Source organism: Balaenoptera borealis, assembly GCF_965194805.1.
Source record: "Balaenoptera borealis genome assembly, chromosome: 20".
Classification (NCBI taxonomy): domain Eukaryota; kingdom Metazoa; phylum Chordata; class Mammalia; order Artiodactyla; family Balaenopteridae; genus Balaenoptera; species Balaenoptera borealis.
Window position 1 is genome coordinate 48,062,639 of NC_138879.1, and position 24,023 is coordinate 48,086,661.

At 44.9% G+C, this 24,023-nt stretch overlaps 1 protein-coding gene and 1 pseudogene across 2 annotated transcripts in view; both read right to left on the reverse strand.

Moving 5' to 3' along the window:
- Positions 1 to 23,565, reverse strand: part of PRPF8 (pre-mRNA processing factor 8) — a 35,456-nt gene extending 11,891 nt beyond the window's left edge. The window contains exons 1-24 of the mRNA XM_082370513.1: positions 23,450 to 23,565; positions 23,144 to 23,254; positions 22,466 to 22,634; positions 19,558 to 19,722; positions 19,253 to 19,471; positions 18,909 to 19,121; positions 18,267 to 18,392; positions 18,066 to 18,171; positions 16,906 to 17,096; positions 16,640 to 16,759; positions 16,364 to 16,553; positions 16,111 to 16,230; positions 15,866 to 16,000; positions 15,389 to 15,518; positions 14,815 to 15,011; positions 14,480 to 14,686; positions 14,188 to 14,351; positions 13,921 to 14,047; positions 13,610 to 13,802; positions 13,148 to 13,335; positions 12,760 to 12,998; positions 12,397 to 12,543; positions 11,998 to 12,208; positions 11,685 to 11,801 (exon numbers count right to left, since the gene is read on the reverse strand). Of these exons, the coding sequence (XP_082226639.1) occupies positions 11,685 to 11,801; positions 11,998 to 12,208; positions 12,397 to 12,543; positions 12,760 to 12,998; positions 13,148 to 13,335; positions 13,610 to 13,802; positions 13,921 to 14,047; positions 14,188 to 14,351; positions 14,480 to 14,686; positions 14,815 to 15,011; positions 15,389 to 15,518; positions 15,866 to 16,000; positions 16,111 to 16,230; positions 16,364 to 16,553; positions 16,640 to 16,759; positions 16,906 to 17,096; positions 18,066 to 18,171; positions 18,267 to 18,392; positions 18,909 to 19,121; positions 19,253 to 19,471; positions 19,558 to 19,722; positions 22,466 to 22,634; positions 23,144 to 23,243 (3,774 nt within the window). The 5' untranslated portion in view covers positions 23,244 to 23,254; positions 23,450 to 23,565. The remainder of the gene's footprint in view (positions 1 to 11,684; positions 11,802 to 11,997; positions 12,209 to 12,396; positions 12,544 to 12,759; positions 12,999 to 13,147; positions 13,336 to 13,609; positions 13,803 to 13,920; positions 14,048 to 14,187; positions 14,352 to 14,479; positions 14,687 to 14,814; positions 15,012 to 15,388; positions 15,519 to 15,865; positions 16,001 to 16,110; positions 16,231 to 16,363; positions 16,554 to 16,639; positions 16,760 to 16,905; positions 17,097 to 18,065; positions 18,172 to 18,266; positions 18,393 to 18,908; positions 19,122 to 19,252; positions 19,472 to 19,557; positions 19,723 to 22,465; positions 22,635 to 23,143; positions 23,255 to 23,449) is intronic.
- On the reverse strand, positions 3,834 to 11,677 carry LOC309617888 (small ribosomal subunit protein uS8 pseudogene; annotated as a pseudogene). The gene has a single exon. The product of its transcript is annotated as a small ribosomal subunit protein uS8 pseudogene (transcript).
- Positions 23,566 to 24,023: the final 458 nt, after the last annotated feature.

Here is a 24,023-nt window from a genome sequence, read left to right on the forward strand (position 1 = left end):
CCGCGATGAGGAGTGGCCCCCACTTGCCACAACTAGAGAAAGCCCTCGCACAGAAGCGAAGACCCAACACAGCCATAAATAAATAAATAAAAATAATTAAAAAAAAGAATATTGTTAAAATGACCACACCCCCAAGTCCATCTACAAATTCAATGGAATCCCTATCAAAATACCAAAGACATTTTTCACAGAAGTAGAACCAATAATTTTAATATTTGTATGGAAACACAAAAGACCCTGAATAGCCAAAACAATCCTGATAAAGAACAAAGCAGAAAGTATCACACCTCCTGATTTCAAATTATATTACAAAGCTATGGTACTCAAACAGTATGGTAGTGGCACAAAAACAAACCCATAGGTCAATGGATCAGAACAGAGAGCCCAGAAATAAACCCATGCTGTTATGGTCAATTAACCTACAACAAAGAAAGCAAGAACATACACTGGGGAAAAGACAGCTTCTTCAACACACGGAGCTGGGAAAACCAGACAGCTAATGTGAAAGAATCAAACTGGACTTTCTCACAACATATACAAAAATAAAGGCAAAATGGATTAAAGACTTAAATGTAAGACCTGAAACTATAAAACTCCTAGAAGAGGGACCTCCCTGGTGGTGCAGTGGTTAAGAATCTGCCTGCCAATGCAGAGGACACAGGTTTGAGCCCTGGTCTAGGAAGAACCCACATGCCACGGAGCAACTAAGCCCGTGCGCCACAACCACTGGGCCTGTGCTCTACAGCCCGCGAGCCACAACTACTGAAGCCTGCATGCCTAGAGCCCGTGCTCCTCAACAAGAGAAGCCACTGCAGTGAGAAGCCTGTGCACCTCAACGAAGACCCAACACAGCCAAAAATAAATAAATAAATAAAAGCTTTTGCACAGCAAAAGAAATTATCAACAAAATGGAAAGAAAGCCCACTGAACAGGAGGTGATATTTACAAACGATATATCTGATAAGGGATTAATACACAAAATATTGGGTTGGCCAAAAAGTTCGTTCAGGTTTTTCCACATCTTATGGGAAAACCTGAATGAACTTTTTGGCCAACCCAATACAAAGAACTCATACAACTCAACATAAAAAAAAAAAAAAAAACCAAAAACAAAAACCTGATTTAAAATGTCTATTCAGCAGAGGAGCTGAAGAGACATTTTTCCAAAGAAGATATAAAGATGTCCAATAGACACATGAAAAGATGCTCAACATCACTAATCATAAAGGAAATGCAAATCAAAACCACAATGAGATGTCTCCTCACACTTGTCAGAATGGCTATTGTATCAAAAAGACAAGTAACAAGCGTTAACAAGGATGTGGAGAAAAGGGAACCCTCGCGTACTACTGATGGTACTGTAAAGTGGTGCAGACACTACAAAAAACAGTATGTAAGTTCTTCAAAAAATTAAAAATAGAACAACCATACAATCTAGCAATTCTACTCCCGGGTATTTATCTGAAGAAAACAAAAACACTAATTCGAAAAGATATGTGCATCCCCATGTTAACTGCAGCATTATTTGCAATAGCCAATATATGGAAGCAACTTAAATGTCTATTGATAGATAAATGGATAAAGGAGATGTGGTATGTGTATATACACATACACACACAGAAATATTACTCAGCCATAAAAAAAGAATGAAATCTTGCCATTTGCAACAACACGGATACTTGGAAGGGTGGGGGAATGAGTGAAATAGATGAGGGAGACTAAGAGGTACAAACTTCCAGTTATAAAATAAGTAAGTCATGGGGATGTAATGTACAGTATAGGGAATATTATAATAACTTTGTGTGGTGAAAGATAGTAACTAGACCTATCCTGGTGATCATTTTGTAATGTGTAAAAAGAGCAAATCACTATATTGTTTACCTGAAACTAACATAATATTGTAAGTCAGTTATACTTAAAAAAAAAAAGAAAAAGATCTGCAAGTTCCCTGGTGGCCTAGTGGTTAGGATTCTGGGCTTTCACTGCTGTGGCGCCAGTTAATCCCTGGTCAGGGAACTGAGATACTGCAAAAGCTGCACAGCGCAACAAAAAAAAAAAGAGAGAGAGAGAGAGATCTTTGAAGACCCAGGAAGGGATCCCTTTGCAGGCTGTAAAACTCCGAGGTCGTGCCTGCTTCGGCAGCACATACACTAAAACCGGAACAAGACAGGGAAGATTACCATGGCCCCCGTGCAAGGATGACACGCAAATTCGTGAATCATTTCATATTTTTTTGTTATACAGCAGCAACTAACACAACAATGTAAAGCAATTATACTCCAATAAAGATGTTAAAAAAACAAAAAAAACAAAAAACCTCCGAGGTCAAAGAAAGAACCACCACCAGATCAGTAAGCTGAACAAGTCCCACAGCTCACATAAGGTTGACAACAGTTTGTGTTCTCGCCAGCCATACAGAGACTTTGTAATAAATGGGAATTAGGTATAGGCCACAGAAAGTTATCAACTTAGTAGTGGAGATAAATTAGCCCCAGAAGAAAGGGTGCTCTGGATTCACTAGAACCAAGAAGCTTAAAATTAAAAGCAAGCCTCAAAAGGATCAGACTAAACCACAAGTTACTGAACTGTACACCAGAACACAACCCAACACTCTTTAAAGGAATATAACAAAATCCATAAATCAATATAAATTACACAATTTCTAGCATCCAACCAAAAACTGGATGCATACAAAGAAGCAGGAATAAATTACCCAGAAACAGAAGAAAAATCAATCAGTACAAATAGACCTGGAAACAACAGATGATGGAATTAGTAGACAAAGACCTTTAAACAGCTATTAAACGTTTTATAATTATGCTTGAGTATATAAAGAAAAACATGAACATAATGAGGAAAGAAACAGAAGATGTTAAAGACCCAAATGAAACTTTTAGAGATAAAAATTACAATATCTGAAATTTTAAAATGTACAGATGGGATTAACAACATTGTAAAGCTGCAGTAAAAATAGTGAAGGCAAAATAAACACTTTTTCTGACAAAAGCAGAGTGTATTCATTGCCAGTACACCTTTACTACAAGAAACGTTAATGGAAATTCTCTAAGCAGAAGGAAAACAATACCAAATGGAAATCTGGATCTACATAAAGTAATGGAGAACACCAGAAATAGTAAGTATGTGGGTAAAATGTACAAGACATTTTTTTCTCATTTTGTAATTTCTGTAAAAGATAAAAAGGCTGTTTAAAGCCAAAACAGTAACAAAGTATCACTGCGTTTATAATACAGGTACAGTTAAAACATATGACAAAAACACTACAGGGACTTCCCTGGCCATCCAGTGGTTAAGACTTCTCACTTCCACTGCAGGGGGCACGGGTTTGATCCCTGGTCAGGAAACTAAGATCCTGCATGCCGTGGGGCGTGGCCAAAACAAAAACAAAAACAAAACAAACAAAAAAACACAAACACTACAAAGATTGAGGAGGAAAATGAAAGTATATTATTGAAAGGTTCTCGTACAATATGTAACGTGATAGTAGACTAGTGGTCACAGTAAGTCAGAGATATATACTGTAAACCCTAGAGCAACCAATAAAAAACAAAGAAGTGTATTAATAAAAGCGAAGTGTGGAGATAAATTAAAATCATACCAAAACCCCACTCAATCCAAAACAAGGCAGGAAAATGAGTTAGTTTTCCTGGGTCTCTCCCACATATATATGTTATGAAACTTTCGTTTGATTTTCTCCTGTTTAAAAAATAAATAAAAAAGAAGGCAGGAAAAGAGGAAAAAAGCAGAATAAAGAACAGAGAACGAGATGGCAGATTTAAACTCAACGACACTGACAGTCATATTAAACTTAACTGGAGTGCTTAGACTATTTGTAAGGCAAAGATTGTTAAACTTAATTTAAAAAGCAAGAACCAATTAAATGCAATCTATAAGAAGTTAACTTTCATTATAATGACACAGATTAAAAGTATAAGGATGGAAAAAGACATCCATGCACACACAAAACAAAGCTAGAGGGGCACTACTGATATCAGACAAAGTAGACTTCAGAACAGAGAATATTACAAGGAATAAAGAGGAATATTTCATGATGATAAAGGAGTCAATTCATTAAGAAGATATAATACTCTAAATATACTACATACTTAGGGACTTCCCTGGTGGTGCAGTGGATAAGAATCCGCCTGCCAATGCAGGGGACACGGGTTCAATCTCTGGTCCAGGAAGATCCCACATGCCATGGAGCAACTAAGCCCGTGCGCCACAACTACTGAGCCTGCATGCCACAACTAAAGCCTGCAGGCCTAGAGCCCGTGCTCCACAACAAGACAAGCCACTGCGAGGAGAAGCCCGTGCACAGCAACGAAGAGCAACCCCGCTCACCGCAACCAGAGAAAGCCCGCGCACAGCAACGAAGACCCAACGCAGCAAAAAATAAATAAAATTAAATCTTTAAAAAAATAATAAATATATTACATACCTAATAACAGAGCTTCAAAATATACGAAGCAAAAAATCATGGAACTGTTGAAGCATAAGATTCAAAAAAAAAATTATATAATTATGCCCAACAGTATGAACAATACATATTCCTTGCTGGGGTGTCAACAGAGTTGCTTCTATCTATTGACATGTCTATGTGTGCACCAGTTGTAAAGTTCATTTCTAATTCTAGCTGTATCTTCAGGTACACGATACAGCATTCCACCTGGCACACTCCTTGGTCATCACCCATATGCAGGTTCTTGGACAAAAAGTTTGTCAGTTTGCATTTTGGTCTCAAGGAGACGGCTCCCTGCTCCCCTAAGCCTGCTCATCTCCTGATGACTCCCTTCTTGGTTTTCTACCTGTAAGCCAAGCCAATTATGCTTTGCCCAACTTTGACTAAATATTTAAAAGATACCAGAGCAGTCTGAACTTCAGACATTCTTCTGTGCTCAAAAAAGATATAAATTTCTGGAAAAATGTCATGTGTCTTTATGTTATAAGCTTGGATGTCTTTAACAAAGTGAATGGTGTCTCTAAAGCCAAAAATAAAAAGAGGAACCTGAAAAGGGAAATAAATCCACGACTTATGACAATCTTCTCTCAGTAACTGATAGAAATAGACAAAAGAAAAAAAAAAGACATAGGACTTGAACAACACAATCACTTGACTAAACTTAAATGACATTTGTAAAACCCAACAAAGCAGAATACAGATTCTTTCTCAAGTACACACAAAGACAGTCACCATATATGCTAAACCATAAAACAAGTCTAAATACATTTGAGAAAACTAAGATCAAAAAGAGTGTTTTCTGACCATAATGGAATTAAACTAGATACTAATAAAAGAAAAATACCTGGAAAACCCCTCAAATAATATTTGAAAATTGAACAACATACTTCTAAGTAACCTATGGGTAAAATAAGAACTCACAAGGGAGGGACTTCCCTGGTGGTCCAGTGGTTAGGACTCCATAGTCCCAGTGCAGGGGGCCCGGGTTTGATCCCTGGTCAGGGAACTAGATCTCACACGCATGCCGCAACTAAGAGTTCGCATGCCGCAACTGAAAGATCCTGCATGCCATGACTGAAGACCCTGCGTGCCGCAACTAAGACCCGATGCAGCCAAATAAATAAAATAAAATAAAATAAAATTTAAAAATACATATATAATTTGAGTAAAAAAAAAAAAACAAAAAACGACAAAAAAGGAACTCACAAGGGAAATTAGAAAACATTTTTAACTGAATGAAAATGAAAACCTATCAAAATTTGAGGGATACAGGGCTTCCCTGGTGGCGCAGTGGTTAAGAATCCACCTGCCAATGGAGAGGACAAGGGTTCAAGCCCTGGTCCGGGAAGATCCCACATGCCGCGGAGCAACTAAGCCCATGCGTCACAACTACTGAGGCCCGTGCACCTAGAGCCCGTGGTCCACAACAAGAGAAGCCACAGCAATGAGAAGCCCGAGCACCGCAACGAAGAGCAGCCCCCGATAACCGCAACTAGAGAAAGCCCACGCGCAGCAACAAAGACCCAACGCAGCCAAAAATAAATAAATTAAATTAAAAAAAGAAAATCAATGAAACCAAAAGATCAATCTTTGAAAAAGAGAGCAACCACAAAATACCAAACGATATAATCAACACTTTACGGTAAGGAATACGTTTGCTAGGCAATTGTTGAAGTGAAAGATCACATTGGCTGGAGTTATCACAGGAATTAGCCTTGAGCAAATAGTATTCAGACAGGCAGGATGAAGTGACTCCTGGATGAGGTTAACAGCCTGAATCAAATCACAAAAGCAAAACTGAGCATCTAGCTTGTGCTCAGGATGAGACAACCAAGGCAACAGACCTATAGCAACGAGAGCAGAGAGCTGGGGACCAGAATGGGCTAGATCTGGGAATAAAGCAAACAGACTTCAGTAAGACAACTCCGAGTCTTAGTAAGTTCTCTGACTGTATTTGGTCCTTAGAATCACAAGCTGCATGGTTTGTATCACAGAACACTCCAGTTCTGCTGCAGTTACCAGTGCTTTATTCCCAGAAGGGAGTAAGTATGAATTCCCAAGGAGTTATCACATTCCTTTAAGAATAGCAGAAGTTCCTGGGGATGAGGGGAGGCAAGAAAGAGAATAACACTGAGTGATTCCATGTACTAGGTACCATGGTAAGAACTTGACACATATTAAGTCTTCATAAAAAAAACAAATTCAATTCACATAACCTGCCCATCATGGCACATGACCAACTTGGACGGGAATGTGGAAAATAAAACTGATGTTACGATGATGGGATTCTGGGTGTTTTCTGGGTTCTGTTAGTATTTAATTTCTTTTTACTGTAAGTGAAAACATAACTGGTAGAAAAATTAATGGGAACTTTTACTGTGTCCTTTTGAACCATGGTACATTAGACAACAAATTTTTTCCATCTAAAACTAAACATATAGCTGGGGCAGGGGAGATGAACAGGCAGAGAACAGAGGATTTTTAGGGCAGTAAAAATACTATGATATTTTAATGATGGATATGTGTTCTTATACATTTGCCCAAACCCACAGAATATATACCACCAACAGTGAACCCTAAGGTAAACTAAGGACTTTGGGTGGTTATGATGTGTCGATGTAGGCTCATCCTTGGTAAAAAAAATGTACCACTCTGGTGAGTAATGTTGATAATGGAGGAGGCTCTGCACATGTTGGGGCAGGGGTTAATGGGAAATCTCTGTGCCTTCCTCTCAATTTTATTATAAATCTAAAGGTGCTCTAAAAACACAAAGTTTTCAAAAAATAAATAATGTAAAATAAAAGTCAAAACAAAACAAGAACAGAGAAATACATCTACTGCCAGGCAAAGATGTTCTTTTCCTCTTGGCTTTAGACTTTAAGTCATCTACACATGCTTAAAGGGATTCCCTGGTGAAGGACAGAGAGAATGCTGTTTGTGGGAAGACAGGGAACTCAGCAGCAAGGTGGCCTTACGGTCCTTCATAAGCTAAAGCTAAGTAGGCTGCACCTTGTAAGTCAGATGATCTAATGTGGTGCATTTCTATTTTCCTTCTGTTATTCCTGGCCCATATCGAAGTCTTGTTTAAATGTTCCAGTCTTATTTCATAGCTACTACTAGGTCTGAAGGAGTCTTGGCTCCAAGCCTGGGCTACTGCACTGCAGGTACATAAAGCAAGAATGGGGGTAGCACCTAAAGTGCCCCCATCAGTAATAATTACAAGTGAGTCTGGGGGGAAGGACAAGAATAGTGCCATAAGGTCCAGTCACCTCTAGCCCTACTGGAGATTTCCCTTCTATTATCAACCTTGGAGGACCAAGAAATTTTATTACAAGAACTGCTTTACCTTAACACACCTCAGGAAACAAATTCCAATACTGTACTATCTGATCATAATCTCTGAGATCCCTCTAATCAATGACAGCAAACATTACAAAATCTGTTGAGTAATATAGCTTATTATAAGCATTTGTCGCAAAAGCCCTCTGAGCTAGCTAGCATATCAGTACCCCCATTTTATGGATGAGGTAACTAAGGCCCAGAGTGGGTGGGTGACTTAACCCAGATCCCAAGAGTAATGTGGTAGAACTATGACTAAACCCAGTTTGACTCCAGAACCCATTATTCTAAGGACTATATTAAACTGCCTCCCTGACCTCTGACATTCCTCCTTTACTCAGGTGCTTACCTCTCACACATATATTCCTTTGATCCCTGTACTTTTTCCCAAGGCCACTGGCCTCTTCTGGTCTCTTCCTTCTCTCCCTCCCAATATCCAGGATTCCAACAGGGGCCAGCACCCTTGATTCCCCTGCATCTAACCCCTTACCACTCCACAACAGCCCTCTGGCAAAACCCTCATCCTAAATCAGCACTACAATCTATCCACCTTCTCCAGCCCGTTGCTGAGAGCTTGAGAAGCTGAGTAGTTCTGGGAAGAGCCCACACTCACTCACAGTTGTCTTCGCTCTCTTAAAACCCTCAGTGCAGTTTCTTCAACAATCAAATCACACCCTCACCACTGTGCTCAAGTCCAGCACCCCCTGCCCCTCACTCCACCCCAGGTGAAGCTGAAAAATGCACGGTTTGTTATAACTTCCCACTAAACTTATCTACGTTCACAACTATGCAGACCTCTTTCTACTAGGTTCAGAGGATGCTTCCCTCTGTTTTCCCTTTACTCTATGCCTGCTGAGCAGACACCGCTCCGTCACCTACCACACTTCTCTGCTGCACTCTGAACCGCTACTGGCTCCTTACTGTACACATACTCCCATCACTCCCATTTAAAAATACCTGCCTTGACGTCTATCTCCCTCTAGGTGGCGTCTAATGTCCCTCCTCCTCCTCCTCCTGCTCTGGCAAACTGACAGTCCTTGCCATCTCCACTCCCTCACTTCCCATAAAGCCTCACCCACTGCAATCTGGCATTTATCCCCATGTTTCTGAAACAGCTCTTGCTAAGGTCATCCATGACGTCCTGACTGCCAAATCCAATGGATACTTGTCAGGCCTTATCTGACTGAAACACTCTTAGGCAACTGACACTGTTAAGTGCCCATCCCAATTCCTGACAGGCTTGGCATCCATGGCCTGGCACTCTCCCAGTCTGGCCACGCTGCTCAGTGTTCCCTACGGTTCCAAACTCATCCCTCTGCTCTTCTCGCTCCTGACACTTTCCCCAGATAATCTTGCTCACTCTTGAGTTTTCAACCATCTCCTTTATATTGACAGACTCTTAAATCTATATTTGCAACCCAGACATCTTCCCCAAGCTTCAGATTCCAAAGTTTATCTCCACTTGGACATCCTATAGGAACCTCTAAGTTCCCCCTGGTCACTCTTACTTTCTCACCTCATTTCTCTCCCTGGAGCTTCAAACTCATAATGCTTTTCATCAAATCTAAGAGGTACCACGAAATACACACACACATATATTTATTTTGGAATTGAAGAAATATGATGTAAATAAGTGCCTGCTGGAACCTCTATCTGGATGTTCTCAGGAACGTCAAACTTTTTATATCCCAAACTAAATCCATTTATCTTCTCTCCTAAACCTGCTCTTCTTCCTGTAGTCTTCCAGTTGATGGCACCAACATTCACCTAGTCACCCATGCCAAAAACGGAATGTTATTTTGATTACCTTTCCCTCTGGCATGTCACCGAAATGAAGCTCTGCTGACTGTACCTACTATTTATCAAATCTGTTCCCCTCTGCGTACGTTCACGGTTCTCATCATTTCTATCTGGGACTTCAGCAGTAGTCCCCAGACCTCATCTTTCCTCCTCTTCTGAATCCATCTTCCCCACAGCTGCACGAGTGAACCACCTAACATGGAACGGAAACCTGAAAAAGTCACTCCCACGCTCAAGACCCTTATGGGATTTTTTTTTTTTTTTGGCCACGCCATACAGCACGCGGGATCTTAGTTCCCCAACCAGGGATCGAACCTGTGCCCCCTGAATTGGGAGCGCAGAGTCTTAACCACTGGACTGCCAGGGAAGTCCCCCCTTATGGGATTCTTAACAAGGCACGTGATGCCCTCCATGATCTAGCTCTTGCTTACGTATCCAGTCTCCATCTCCTCCACAGTTTTACTGCCGTAAACCCAAACTTTTTATGGCCTCACATGTACCACGCTGGCTACCTCTTCATACCTCTGGCTGAAAGAATGCTCTCCCTCACCTGCCTCTCACGTGTTATTTCTTTCAGGAAGTCTTTCTCTCTTCCTCTCCCAGACTGGGCTACAGTCATGAACTTGAGGATTCTCACAGATTCCCAAGTAACACAAGAGCTCTATAAACACATTGTACTGTAGTTCTCGACTATGCATTTGTCTCTCCAACTAGGTAGTGAGCTCTTGGAAGGCAGAGACTGTATGTCACATATAGTGTGTGTGTAATGCCTTGAACACAGTGGCTATCAACAAACACAAATGGAATGAATGAGTTACACAATTCCTGTTATCTGACTCTTGGACAATATAAACCAACCTAAAAAGACAAACACTTTTTCCGTGCACTATACTCAAAAAAGAAAATGTATCATGAGAGACTTGAGGTAAGGAATATTAAGATAAAAAAAAAGTATCCTTAACAGAACTATTACTAAAAAATTGGAAACCTTCTTTATATGCTGCATATTTAAAGGTATATGAAGGCCAGAAGAAAAGAAAATGCTACAGCTAAGAGTTATTCTAAGAGAAACCAGGATGATGTGATTTTTTCTTTAATCCACTGAGGCATTTTATTTCTATGTATGCATTACGTTCCTAGAAAAAGAATTCCCCTTGTTTTTTGTTTGTTTGTTTTTTTCCCCTGTGTGTTTTTATGTCTTGCTTCTTTGTGGACCACAATGCCAGCTGAGCTGTCAGTACAATGAAACCAAACTGATGGGGCAAGAGCAGAATATTCTGCCATTTTTCTAGATCTTTGAGTTGCACAGCAAATCTGGGGCTGATCACATCACTACACTTGTTTAACTTGCCTGTGAAATTCACAGTTTTGCCCGTTCTGTGATCATCAATGATTTCAAATTCACCAGTGTAACCCTGCCTCATTATTAGAGTTAGAAACCGGACAGTGACTTTGGAACACAACCTAGTAACAACCTAGCACTTCCCTCTCTTTTTGGCATTACTGATGCTCTAGAGAGTACCAGCCAGGACATTCACGTGCACCATTAGTGGAACGGAAAGACAGCAGAAAAGAGCAAGGCGACTTTTTAAACCTTGTAGAAACTTAAGCACACACAGTTAACAAATCCTCAGATTACTCTTTTTCAATTCCAGCTGCCTTCGGCTGGGCCTTTGGAAACAACTGAAGGGGAAATAAACACTGAGATATAGCTCATTATACTTGCTTTTTAACATGTACGTTATGTTACTGGTCAAAAGATAAACTGTATGATCTGGATAACAAGCCTGGGGACAATGCAAAAATGGTGATTTTTGTTCAAATTTAAAAATCCAATTTCTACCCTTACCTTAACTTAGAATCATCACAGCTACACAGAAGTAGGCTGTAGATTTCCTACAGGGAATTCTCAGGAAACAACTGTGAGGTGATTTGACACTCTAAGCTGCTGTACCATGAAGCATGGAGACTAGTACACTGGACACAGTTGGGAAGAAAGGAGAGCAAAGGAGGAAAGAGCTGAAAGGGATGTGAGACGGACAAAGGACACTACTGCTGTATGTACCTTGGTGAAGGTGGTGGAGCCAGAGGCCATCAGAATTTGACGCACACGGTTGTGGAAGCGCTGCATTGACTCATCATCCACACGCAGGAAACACTGAGCTGTTCGCTCCTTAGTAACCTAAACCATAAGGTCAAGGTTAACTATCTCTGGAACTGCCACAGGAACAAGAACCACCACTTAGCCCTACCCTCCCAACAGAGCTCAACCGACTGACGATGAAAAGGTGTGCAGTATACCTCACCCCCACCTACGCAGGATGTACAGGCATGGTAATGCTACTCCTACTACCCCCTGGTCCCGCTCCAGGCTGTACCTCATTCTGTAGGTTCCAGACCCCATCCTTGTGGGTGAACTCCTCATAGCTGGTGCGGCATTTAGGCAGGATGCGGCACTCAAATCCACACATGTTGAACAGCAGGTTGGGGTTGTCCTTACTGTACACGGACACGAAGCTGTTCTCCCACTGAACTGTAGTCACTGAGCGTGGCAGACGGTTCTTGATGTCCCAGAACACTGCCCGACCCCTGCCCACAGAGAACATAGGGTCACATCAGTCTCCTAGAAGGAACTTCCCTTCAAAGGCCAGACTGATGATATCCTGACAGAGTACACCCTCCCACCCAGGACAGCACCTTATAAATTCCCTCTAATTGTCCTCTGGGTCCCTCAGGTTGACATCCTTCCAGCTCCCACGGCCCCAACTTAGACTCACAAGTTGACATCATGCTTCATGAGGCGCATGCGGGCATCTCGGGGCCAGCATTTCTTGTTATTATAGCCAACGATGTTTTCATTGTTGGGGTCAGGGTGCTCTGTCAGGTAACGCTGGATCAGGTCCCGAGCCTCATCTGCTGTGAACCTACACCAGACAAGGTGCGTTGCTGAGGGCCAAGTACACTGGGATCTCATGAGGTCTACAGCTCCACAGACGGGGGCCACCCCCAACCTGCACCCTACTCACAGGACTTCATCCCATTTTAGAGCCCCAACCCAGCAGCAAGTACAAGAGCTGCTTCCAGAACCTGGGCATATACCTCAACACCCTGCAAGGATAAGAATCCAGGCAAGCCCTCACCTGAAAAAAATATGGATGCGATCGATGTATCTGCAGAAGAGACGGATGGGGTGGGCAGCCTCGGTGGCTATGTCTTGGAAACTGAGAAAATCGTTTGGCATCTGAGGGGGCCCAGCCATCTCACTGGCCCGGTGCAATCCCAACACAAGCAAATCCATAACCAAGCCATAGTACTGTACGATGAATGAGGCAAACTGCAGGCCTCTAATGATCCCATATGAATTCGTATGGTTCATGTCCTAGAAAGAAAGACAACTCTTATCCATGGCCAAGTCCCAGGCTTCTCGGGGCCCATCCTCTTTTGCCCTCCCCCCCAGCAAATCCCAACTCAGTGGGCCAGACAACCACCCCTCCCCCAATTCCTTGCCACCCTGCCCCCAAGACACACCTTGTAGTTGATGACAACGTTGTTCTTGGCTGTCATGTAGTCGGCTATGTTGTGGTCTACGATGAGGCGCAGCAGCCGATTAAGCAGGGTCAAATCTATCTTCTCATACATCTTCTCAAATCGTGACTCCAGCATGACGTTGCACTCGCCCTCACTTGTCTCCCACACGTCCTGCAGGTTATTGATGCCTGAGGAGTAGGAAACACAGGTCTCCAGCAGGTTAGAAATTCCCTTTCAAAACTAGTGCCTACAGGAGCTATCACATTCATAACCCGATCACACAACCACTCCATTCATTCATCTGTATTGCTAGGAGAGTCAGCTGTGCTCAATGTAACATCAACACCGTTTCCTTGGTACCATGCACCAAGAAAGTAAACTAATTATGCTGACTGGATGAGATTTTTCACACAGAACTTAATTCATCTCCCTTCCTCAAGGGCAATCCCAGAAAAGTTTTACCTTGGCACCACTTGTAAACAAGCAGAGGAGGTGGTTCTGTGTCAGCAGGCTTGATCCAGGGTGGGAAAAGGCGGCGCTTGTCAGCTTCATACCACAGGTACTGGTCCAGGTAGGCATCAGTTATCTTCTCCAGTGGCTCCACATCATACACTGGCACCAGGTGGCTATAGAGATCCATGAACTCAATGCCCACCTGTGGGACAAGGAAGCTGGCTCACACCAACCCACCAATCATCTGAGGCAACCTGCCACCCTGGGTGCCATGAATGAATCACAAAGCCAAAGGAAAACGTGGCAGGTATATGACTCACTTCTTTAAAGGCTCTCTGTGTGAGGAGGTGACGCTTGATGCGGGACAATGCCTCGTGGGGGTTGTCATAGGCTTGCTCGATCAGACCTAGCTCCTCCCTCTGCGACTGGTTTAACCGAGACTTCACACTGACAAGGCAAGAGTAAAGGTGAAAGGGAAAACCAAGAAGAAGCCATCCCCAGAAAGGCCTTCTTTCTTTGGACTCTGACGATGATGCCATTCTCCCCCCGTCACCTCCCCACAGGAGCCTGTCTACTCTACTTCTCACCTGTAAGCTTCCTTGAGCCGCTCCAAGGCCAAGATGAGCAACTTGGTGTCGTGCTTGTAGGAGAGTGGGGGGAATGGGATAGGTGAGAACCTACGGCTTTCCAGCCAATGCACAGTGGTGGTATACACTGCCACCGCTTCTTCTGCTGTGATGTAAGGCCCGTCCTGCAAGGTGGACATGAGAATTAGCTTCCCACCACAGCCCAGTCCCACCAGGGCAAGGTACGGTCCCAACTTTGCAGTCCACCCTCCTGCCCACCCCCGCACACCAAGCCCAGCCTACTCTGCCCAACCTTTAGGTAGTTGTGCTGCCGTTCTTGTTCTGCCTTCAGGTAGAGCCGAGTGAGGCGTCCCAGGTTCTTTTTGCAAACAGTCTTGTCTACAGTGGCCCCACGGCGGATCCGTTCTCGGTTGTAGTGCGCAGTGTTGGTCCACCAGTCAGCCTTGGCCTTCACGTATCGAAGAATCATATTCTCTATAGGTGTTGGCAAACCAGGGACCTAAAAGTGCAAAAGGCACAATGAGAAAGTGATGGGAGCCACATGGTCCCCTAAGACATTCCAGAAGTGGTCATCCTGAGCCCAGGAAGATGATGTCTATGCCTCCTCGGAGTTGGGGAGACACCCACCTTCCAGGGAATATTGGCCTTCCAGCAGCGCCAGGCTTCACTGAGGTGCTGCAGGATTGTCCGGGCCTTGTTCTGTTTGATCCCCTCAGGCATCATGTCCAGAATGTCATGCATCACAGCTGCCCGAAGCTCAAGGTCAAAATGTGACTCCACTCGCTGCTTTGTTACGGTCTTTGCCACCCCCTTTGAGTGTCGGCCTAGAAGTGTAAGTGAGTAAAAGCAAGATTTGTTGCTCCTGATAAGCGTCTCTACCTTCATGCTGCTGTTTACCATGGTTATAATGAAATCAGTAAGTATAAACAAAGCCCAGCACATGCAAGACAAGATACGTCAGATATTCAGAACTACGCTTCTGAGGAATTTCCATCCTGTAAATGCTCGATAGCCTCAAGGCCCCAAAGCGAAGCCCAAGACCCAGAATACGAGGTCAGACTCATTGGAGACTGGGTCTTAGAGGCAATCCAACAGGAAGGGATTCTCAGTCTCGAACAAGGACAAGGGACAGAACAGGAACACACATGATCTACCCTTGAAGTGATAATGGGAGAAGATGGACACGGAGAAAACCACTTACCTTCAAACTGCCGGGCCAGGAGGTTACCCAGCCATCGCTCCAGCAAAGGGGTGATGCCACGCATGAAAAACAGCCAGACCCGCCAGCCAGCAGCCCAGAAACCGCAGCCAGGGCCCTTCCCTACCGGGCCCTAGGATTCCAAGCAGAAGTCAAGAATACAAGTTAGCAATTCATTCAGACAACAACAGAAAATTGGGCAGAGGTGGGGCAAAGAGCACATATATGGCAGTTAAGGGAAAAAATGTGAAAACTCTGAGACCTCCATATCTAAAATGGAGTAAATGAAGAAACCAGTCACTGAGATTCTCTATTTAGACCTAAAAGTGGGCTTTGAGCGGAAGTGTTGAGATTCACAAGATGAGGGCAGTAATGAAACACTCAGAGCCTCTCTCCAAACAGGTGCCTGGAAAGAGTACTGACTAGATGTAAAAATTAAGATGGATCTGAGAACATGAATATACGAGGGCAGGGTCCTACCGTGTTGAAGCGGTAATAGATGAGATGCTTCAGGTCCTTGCACATGCGAATCTGCCGCATCAGCTTATATTTGTACCGGTACATGCCCGTCAGCTGCCCCACGTGCGCAAAGATATACTGCAACCCATCTGCCAGCTGCAACACAATTGCCCCATCAAGCTTTAAGCTAGAGCCAGATCCACGATCAGCCCAGGCTTCACCCAGCTTCCCCACCTGGAGCCGGGACTGGGAATTCCTAGCCTCACCTGGAAGGCATCCACATTGCCCAACCGATACTGCACATGACTGTCCACCACCAGCTTAGTTAAGCGCAGAACCTCTCGACACAGATGGAAAGCATTCCCAAAACGAGATTTCTTTCGTTCCTGGAAAAGAGGCCAAGGACAGAAACAACGTTAGTCAGCAGTAGTCTGGACTGGATGTATGCCCTCCTTAGCGGCCAGGGCAAAGCCAGTCTACCCCTCAGCCCAGGAGACCCCTAAGGTCCAAGGCAGGTACCTTGGTGGTGAGCGTCTTGACGGGCTTGAGGTTGAAGTTGTAGTCCAGGTGCAGATAGTTGAGGTTTTTACGGTGAATGAGAAGGTTGAGCATGTTGTAGCCCTGGCGGCAAACCTGCAGCCCCACCTCCACCCAGTCCAGCTTTGTAGACTGAAAGAATTTGGTGGCTTTGAAGGAACGGAACAGATACCTGGGGTGGGAATAAGGAGTGAGAGTTAGACTCCCGATTATCTCTGGAACGGAAAAGGTCTGAGTAGGGGCCCTAGGGCACCTCACCTCTTCTTCTGTGCTTTAGGGGGCCGGTGCTTCAGGGCATTCAGCACGTAGTACTTAAGCAGCTTCTGGTAGGAGACCCTCACTTTCACAGGCTGCCCAGCAGGACAATGCTCCCGATACCTGAAAAAACAAGCCCACCAGAGCTTGGCCCGTCTCTCCTTCCAGCTGCTCTGCTAAAGGCTGTACGCCCACCCAGCTGGAGTCTTTCCTCCTGTACATCCACTACCATCCGCCCCCCCCCGCCCCACCGCAGGTAGACGCCTTACCAGTTCTTGACAAGAGGAATGTCTAGGGCCCGGCGGGTGCGACCAGAGCGTAGGTTGAAGGGCCGTGGGGCCCAAAGCAGGGCAATGCCATTGGCTGTATTGTCTGTGTAGAGGGGTGTGTCTTTCAAGAAGGGCTCCACAAACTCTGGGAGCTCAAACTCCTCGTCGTCATCTGGCAATGGTTCCTGACTCTGAAAGAAGAACCCCCGAGGGTGTATTTAGCTCCCATTGAACTGGGCAGACACTTGGGATCAGAGGGAAACTCTCTGGGGCCAAGTGCAGTGGCTACATCTGCCATGGAAACTGAGCTGCCTGACAAGAGAAACCCTGAAGGGCCAGGGCAAAGGGGGCCAAGGGAGCAGAGAACAAGGCAGGGCCACCCAGGAAAGTAAGCAGCACTCCTCACATCCCAACTGGCTCACCAGCAAAAGGTCTCCCAGAGGACCCTCCAATACCAGGAAGAGGTGAACGCTGCATCACCTCCTGTCCAAGCTCCAAAAACTGGGCTTGGGGAAGGAGATCTGTTCATGTTAAGAACATAATGGAACATGGATCAACATCAAAAACGTTATGCTAAGTGTTAAGACACAGCCGCAAAAGACCACATACTGGATGATTTCATTTATATGAAATGGCCAAAATAGGCAAATCTACAGTGACAGAAAGCAGATTAGCAGTTACCTAGGCAAGGAAGATTCAAGGGAAATACAGTGACTACTAATGGGTGCAGGGTTTCTCTTTGAGGAAATGAAAATGTTCTAAAATTAACTGTGGTGATGGTTGCACAAGTCTGTGAATAAACGAAAAACCACCGAATTATCCACTTTAAATGGGTGAATTGTGTGGTAGTGAATTACAGCTCAACAGAGGATTAAAAAAAAAAAAAAAAAAAAAGAACGCACTGGAAACAGACCAGAATAAGACCACATAGAGTCCCAGAGGAGAAATGATAAAACCCAAATGGATAATCACAGAAACAAGATAATACCAATAACTTGGTCTCAGCCAAGTGCCAAACTCTCACGTTAGCTTACAGCTAGAGGGGAACACTTAAGGATGGAAAACATGTCTCCCTCTAGCTGAATTTTTATCTAGTAATGCTTCTGCCCGGACAGGAAGTCTCTCTTGAAGAGCTGAGGTCAAACGTCCCTTCCTCTCACCTTGACAGAGTGCCTATGGGAAATTGGGTTGATCAAAGGATCAAAGTAGAAAGCTGGCAAATCAGGATCCTCAGTTTTGATGAACACAACATTAGGAGTGTGGTACCTAAAATGAAAGAAGAGTCAGCCAAGGTACTCCTGCCCTGGCCCAACCTAAATGCCCATCTCTCCTTTCCCCCAGCTAGGTTCTAGCTCTCTCACCAGGTGAGGTGGACATGGTGTGGAAGGTTGTTGTACAAGTAAGGAAAAGCAATCTTGTACTCAGTGCGGATGGGCTGCCGGATGATGATCTTGTTAATATCATTGAATTCATTCCAGTCTTCATCCCTAGGGTGCAAAATCAAAGATGAGCAGACTAGTTGGGCAGTTTGGAAACTACAATGGGATCTTAAGGATCAAGATGAGATTTCATGGGACTTCCCTGGTGGCGCAGTGGTTAAGAATCCGCCTGCCAATGCAGGGGGGCACGGGTTCGAGCCCTGGTCTGGGAAAATCCCACATGCCGCGGAGCAACTAAGCCCGTGCGCCACAACTACTGAGCCTGTGCTCTAGAGCCCACGAGCCACAACTATTGAGCCTACGGGCTGCAACTACTGAAGCCCGTGAGCCTAGAGCCCGCGCTCTGCAACAAGAGAAGCCACCGCAGTGAGAAGCCCTTGCACTGCAACAAAGAGTAGCCCCCGCTCACCGCAACTAGAAAAAGCCCGGTGCAGCAACAAAGACCCAACGTAGCCAATCAATGAATGAATGAACCAATGAATGAATGAATAAGTAAATTTTTTAAAAAAAGATTAGATTTTATTTAACCCAAGGTACCTAAAATCTCTACTCTCTCCAACTTACTGTAGGTTGATGTCTCGGACAAGAGGCTCAAATTTGGGGCCTCCAGGAATGGCCATATTGAGTGCCTTGGAGGTAAAAAAGGCCTTCAGATCAAACAGATAGAAGTAATTGTCATCTACCAAGTCTGTCAGGAGCTGATTGGCCAGGCGGTAGAGAGTGGACATCATAGGCAGTGTGAACTGCCAGCGTTGGTAAGTGGAACCATTCACATACCTAGGGAAAAAAGAGAGGCCCGTGTCAGGTAGATATACTAGCTAGCCAAGCCATACTACCCTTTGCTCTCCCAGGACCCCTTCTGGAGTTCCAAAACCCTCACAGGAGTGGTAACTCCGACCATCACTCACTTCCGGCTGTCCCTCAATGGCTGGTGGTCATAGAACCAGTCCAACACAGGGGCATCTTCCTCAGGGTCCAGCTCTAGCTGAATGGCCTCCAGTGGCTCAACATCTAGGATGTTGTCAGCATAGTCCAAAGGCGGCTCCTCATCATCAAAAGGGGGGAAACGCATCCTCTTGAAATGCCTCCTGTCTCTTTTTTCTCGACGCATCATAATCCACATTGACCTGGAAGTCGACAATGGCACATAACGGTTTCTACCCACTGCCTCCGCAACCACCACCACCACACACCATGTTCCAGCCCTTCTCACCCCCACTGGGAGATGTAGACAGGTTCAATGACCCAGGGAATCTCATTGACAAAGGAAATGGCTCCAGTGATGTGGTACAGCACAGGCACATCCCGAATCTGCTCCCAAGGCATAGGCATGTTCTCCAGGAGTTTGAGGACTGCATGGGGCATGTACTTTAGGGCACTGCAACAACAGGAAGACAGATGATTAGAAGTGACAAGGTGTTCTGCTACCTGTGCCATGCAGAGAAGCCACAAGGTAGCACAGTATCACATTCCACAGAAAACCGGTCTTACAGTCCAAACCCCCAAAGTTAGTACACAGGCCCTCCGTGACCAGGAACTCTGCCTCCCCACCTCCAGCTGTGCCACTTTTCTTCTTAAACATCACTGTCCCACAATACTGGGTTTCAGTCCCTCTAAATCAACAGCTGTTCCCTTAACAGACAACTTTTAGGCTACCTCACAGTCTATTCTCTCCATAGCTTTCCATAAAAAATAATAAAATGTTCACCACACTTTAACCATTGTCTATTATGTCACTAGGCTATAAGCTCCAGAAAGGCCATTACTTCCCGTTTACCGCTATATCCCTGGCATACAGCACAGATCTCAAAAATATTTTTGAAATAAACAAAACTTCCACAGCTGTCTTAGACCAGTTCATTAAGTGGCTAACATTTTTTTTTAATAAATTTATTTATTTATTTATTTTATTATTTTATTCTTGGCTGTGTTGGGTCTTCGCTGCCGCATGGGGGCTTTCTCTAGTTGCGGCGAGCGGGGGCTACTCTTCGTTGAGGTGCGCGGGCTTCTCATTGTGGTGGCTTCTCTTGTTGCAGAGCACAGGTTCTAGGCACGCAGGCTTCAGTAGCTGCAGCTCGCGGGCTCTAGAGCACAGGCTCAGTAGTTGTGGTGCACGGGTTTAGCTGCTCCGCGGCATGTGGGATCGTCCCGGACGACGGATCGAACCCTTGTCCCCTGAACTGGCAGGCAGATTCTTAACCACTGCGCCACCAGGGAAGCCCAAGTGGCTAACATTTTTGTGTAAAAATGGAAAAGGAATCTGCTAAGGTATTTGTAGCTGTACTCACCCACCTTGGGGACACAGAAAAACAAGTGTACAGAGACCTCAAGAGTTAACTACCCCCGAACCTGAAGATTCTGGTCACTTAGGAATTACAAGAAACAGGAATGTACAGGTGTCCTGCTCTGGGCTTTAACCCACTCAAAGATAGAGACATCTTATCAAAGCATCAACAGGACAAATTCAAAGCTCCAGTCCCAGATCAGGAAAAAAAATCAGGGCAATAAAGAACACAACTGAGAACTGTCCTACACTGTTGGTGGTAATGTAAATTGGTACATCCACTATAGAAAACAGTATGGAGGTTCCTTAAAAAACTAAAAATAAGGCTTCCCTGATGGCGCAGTGGTTAAGAATCCGCCTGCCAATGCAGGGGACACGGGTTCGAGCCCTGGTCCGGGAAGATCCCACATGCCGCGGAGCAACTAAGCCCATGCGCCACAACTACTGAGCCTGCGCTCTAGAGCCCACGAGCCACAACTACTGAGCCCGAGCACCAAAACTGCTGAAGCCTGCACGCCTAGAGTGCATGCTCCGCAACAAGAGAAGCCACCGCAATGAGAAGCCTGCGCACCACAACAAAGAGTAGCCCCCGCTCGCCGCAACTAGAGAAAGCCCGCACGCAGCAAGGAAGACCCAACACAGCCAATACATACATACATACATATATACATAAATAAATAACATTTAAAAAAAAAAAAAAAACTAAAAATAGAGCTACCACATAATCCAGCAATCCCACTCCTGGGCATATAGCCAGAGAAAAACATAATTCGAAGATACATGCACCCTGATCCTCACTGCTGCACTATTTACAATAGCCAGGACATGGAAACAACCTAAATGTCCATCGGCAGATGAATGGATAAAGAAGATGTGATACATCTATACAATGGAATATTACTCAGCCATAAAAAAGAATGAAATAATGCCATTTGCAGCAACATGGATGGACCTAGAGATTGTCATACTGAGTGAAGTAAGTCAGACAAAGACAAATATCATATGATATCGCTTATATGTAGAATCTTAAAAAATAGTGGTACAAATGAACTCATTTACAAAACAGAAACAGAGTCACAGATGTAGAAAACAAACTTATGCTTACCAAAGAGGAAGTGGGGGAGGGATAAATTGGGAGACTGGGATTGACAAACACACACTACTATATATAAAACAGATAACTAATAAGAACCTACTGTTGGGACTTCCCTGGTGGTCCAGTATGTAAGACACCATGCTCCCAACGCAGGGGCTCAGGTTCGATCCCTGGTCAGGGAAACAGATCCCACAGGCATGCCGCAACTAAGAGTTCGCATGCCGCAACTAAGAAGAAGTCCACATGCTGCAACTAAAGATCCCGCGTGCCGCAACTAAGACCCGGCGCAACCAAAATAAATTTTAAAAAATTAAAAAAAAAAAAAAAAAAAAAAAAAAAAAAGAACCTACTGTACAGCACAAGGAACTCTACTTAATACTCTGTAATGACCTATAAGGGAAAAGAATCTAAAAAAGAGTGGAGATATATATATATATATATACACATATAACTGACACACTTTGCTGTACAGGAGGAACTAACACAATGTTGTAAATCAACTACACTCCAATAAAAATTAATTTACCAAAAAAAAAAAAAAAAAAAGCAAAACTGGAAGATCTGGAAATTATGACAAAATTCTAGTGATTTTCTCCCTTCTTTGATAACCACTCAGATGAGCTGTCACAGAACATTAAAGTCCCAAAATGACAGAGCAGCTATCTAGGACTGAAACGTAAGAGACAGGGAGAAGGGAAAGGGGCCAAACCCCAAATGAAAGACTTCCAGCATGTTCCTTACCCCAAGTACACCCTTTTGTCATGGCGAAACTTCCTGTTGGTCATGTCTCCATGGTCTCGAATGATCTTCCTGACATGTTCTGGAGGCATGTCTTCCTTTTGAGCATCCACAAATCCAAACTTCCGCTTTTCCGCATAGCGCTTGGCCTGCAATTGCTGCCATTTTCGGGCTACAAGGACACCTCAGTTTAAAGAACTGCACACCCTTAGCCTAACCACCCCCGCCTCTTGCCCTAGGGTAATCTCCTGTCAGGATGTATGACAGAGGGCAGGCACCCGGCAGAAGCCCTCCCTGACAATTCTCTTGTCTACTCGCTCTGCTTTATTTTTTTTCTTCATCACATTTATCATTGCCTAGCATTTCTGTCATAACATAATTAAAGTTTTTTTTTTACTGTCCATCTCCCTCATTGCAACTTAAACCCTGTAAGGGAAGGGGTTTTGTCTGTATCGCTATTGTATCCTCATCGTCTGGATCAGTGCCTGCAAATGATAGACGCTTTTACTTTTTTTAAATAGGTGGTTTTAGAGACTTGATTAGATGTAAAAAATAAATGGGGGCCAATAAGCGCGCTAACACCTAATGTTTTGACACTTGCCAAAACGGGGAAAGGGGCCAAACCCGCTGCGCGCACGCGCACACCCGCCCTCAGGCGCCGCTCCCGCACGCTTTCTTCACCTTTCTCCTGAAGCTTCTCCTCCGACATGTAGTCTGGCAGCGGGGCTAGAGGGCCAGGCACCGGGTTACCCGGCCCTCGGTAAGGAAATACTCCGGCCATACCCGGAGAATCTGGGGAGCAGCGGAAGAAAAAAATTAACGACAGGGCCCGGGCCCGCAAGAGGGGCAGCAGGAACACGTCGAAACCCACGGCCTGCAGTCCCGCCTCGCTCAGAGTGTGTCCAGCCCGGCCCGATCCCTCCGGCCGTTCAGCCCGACCCCAACCGCGCGCCTCCCGCAGCCCGGCCCTTAAAGCCCGCCACGTACCCCTACAGCCCCTCACACAAACAGCCGCTTCCCTGCAGGGCAATGGCGGCAAGTCGACGTCCGCTCCGCGTTGCCAAAGCCAGGAAGTGCGCAACCCGGTTTCAGCAGTTGACCCAATAGGCACCGGTGTGCTCAGACGGATTAGAGAGTTCACCAATTAGAATTGCAATTCGTGCCGGAGGGGGCGGATCCACGGGCGGGACTATTTGGACGCGAGGGGGTGTGGTCGGAATAGGCGCAAGCCCCGCCTTCCGCGTTTCTGGAGCTGTCTCTGGGGCCTCAGCAGCGACTCGCGTCTGTCCGACGGAAGCCCAAGCCTCCAGAGTTTTACTAAATTTGTCGAAGTTTGCACATTATTCTGTGTCTAGTCTCATATGTGTAGACTTGAGGTGCAGTACTACGAGTCAATCAGTCTTTTGTTCATACATTCATTCATTCATTCAACAACCATTTACTGAATGCCTACTATTGTATCAAGCGTTGGGTGGGGGGGGTGAAGAGGGGAAGGGAGTGGGGGCGCCGGGAGCGGGGGGGTGGGAGGGGGAAGCCAACCTCAAGGACCTCCCCAGGAAAC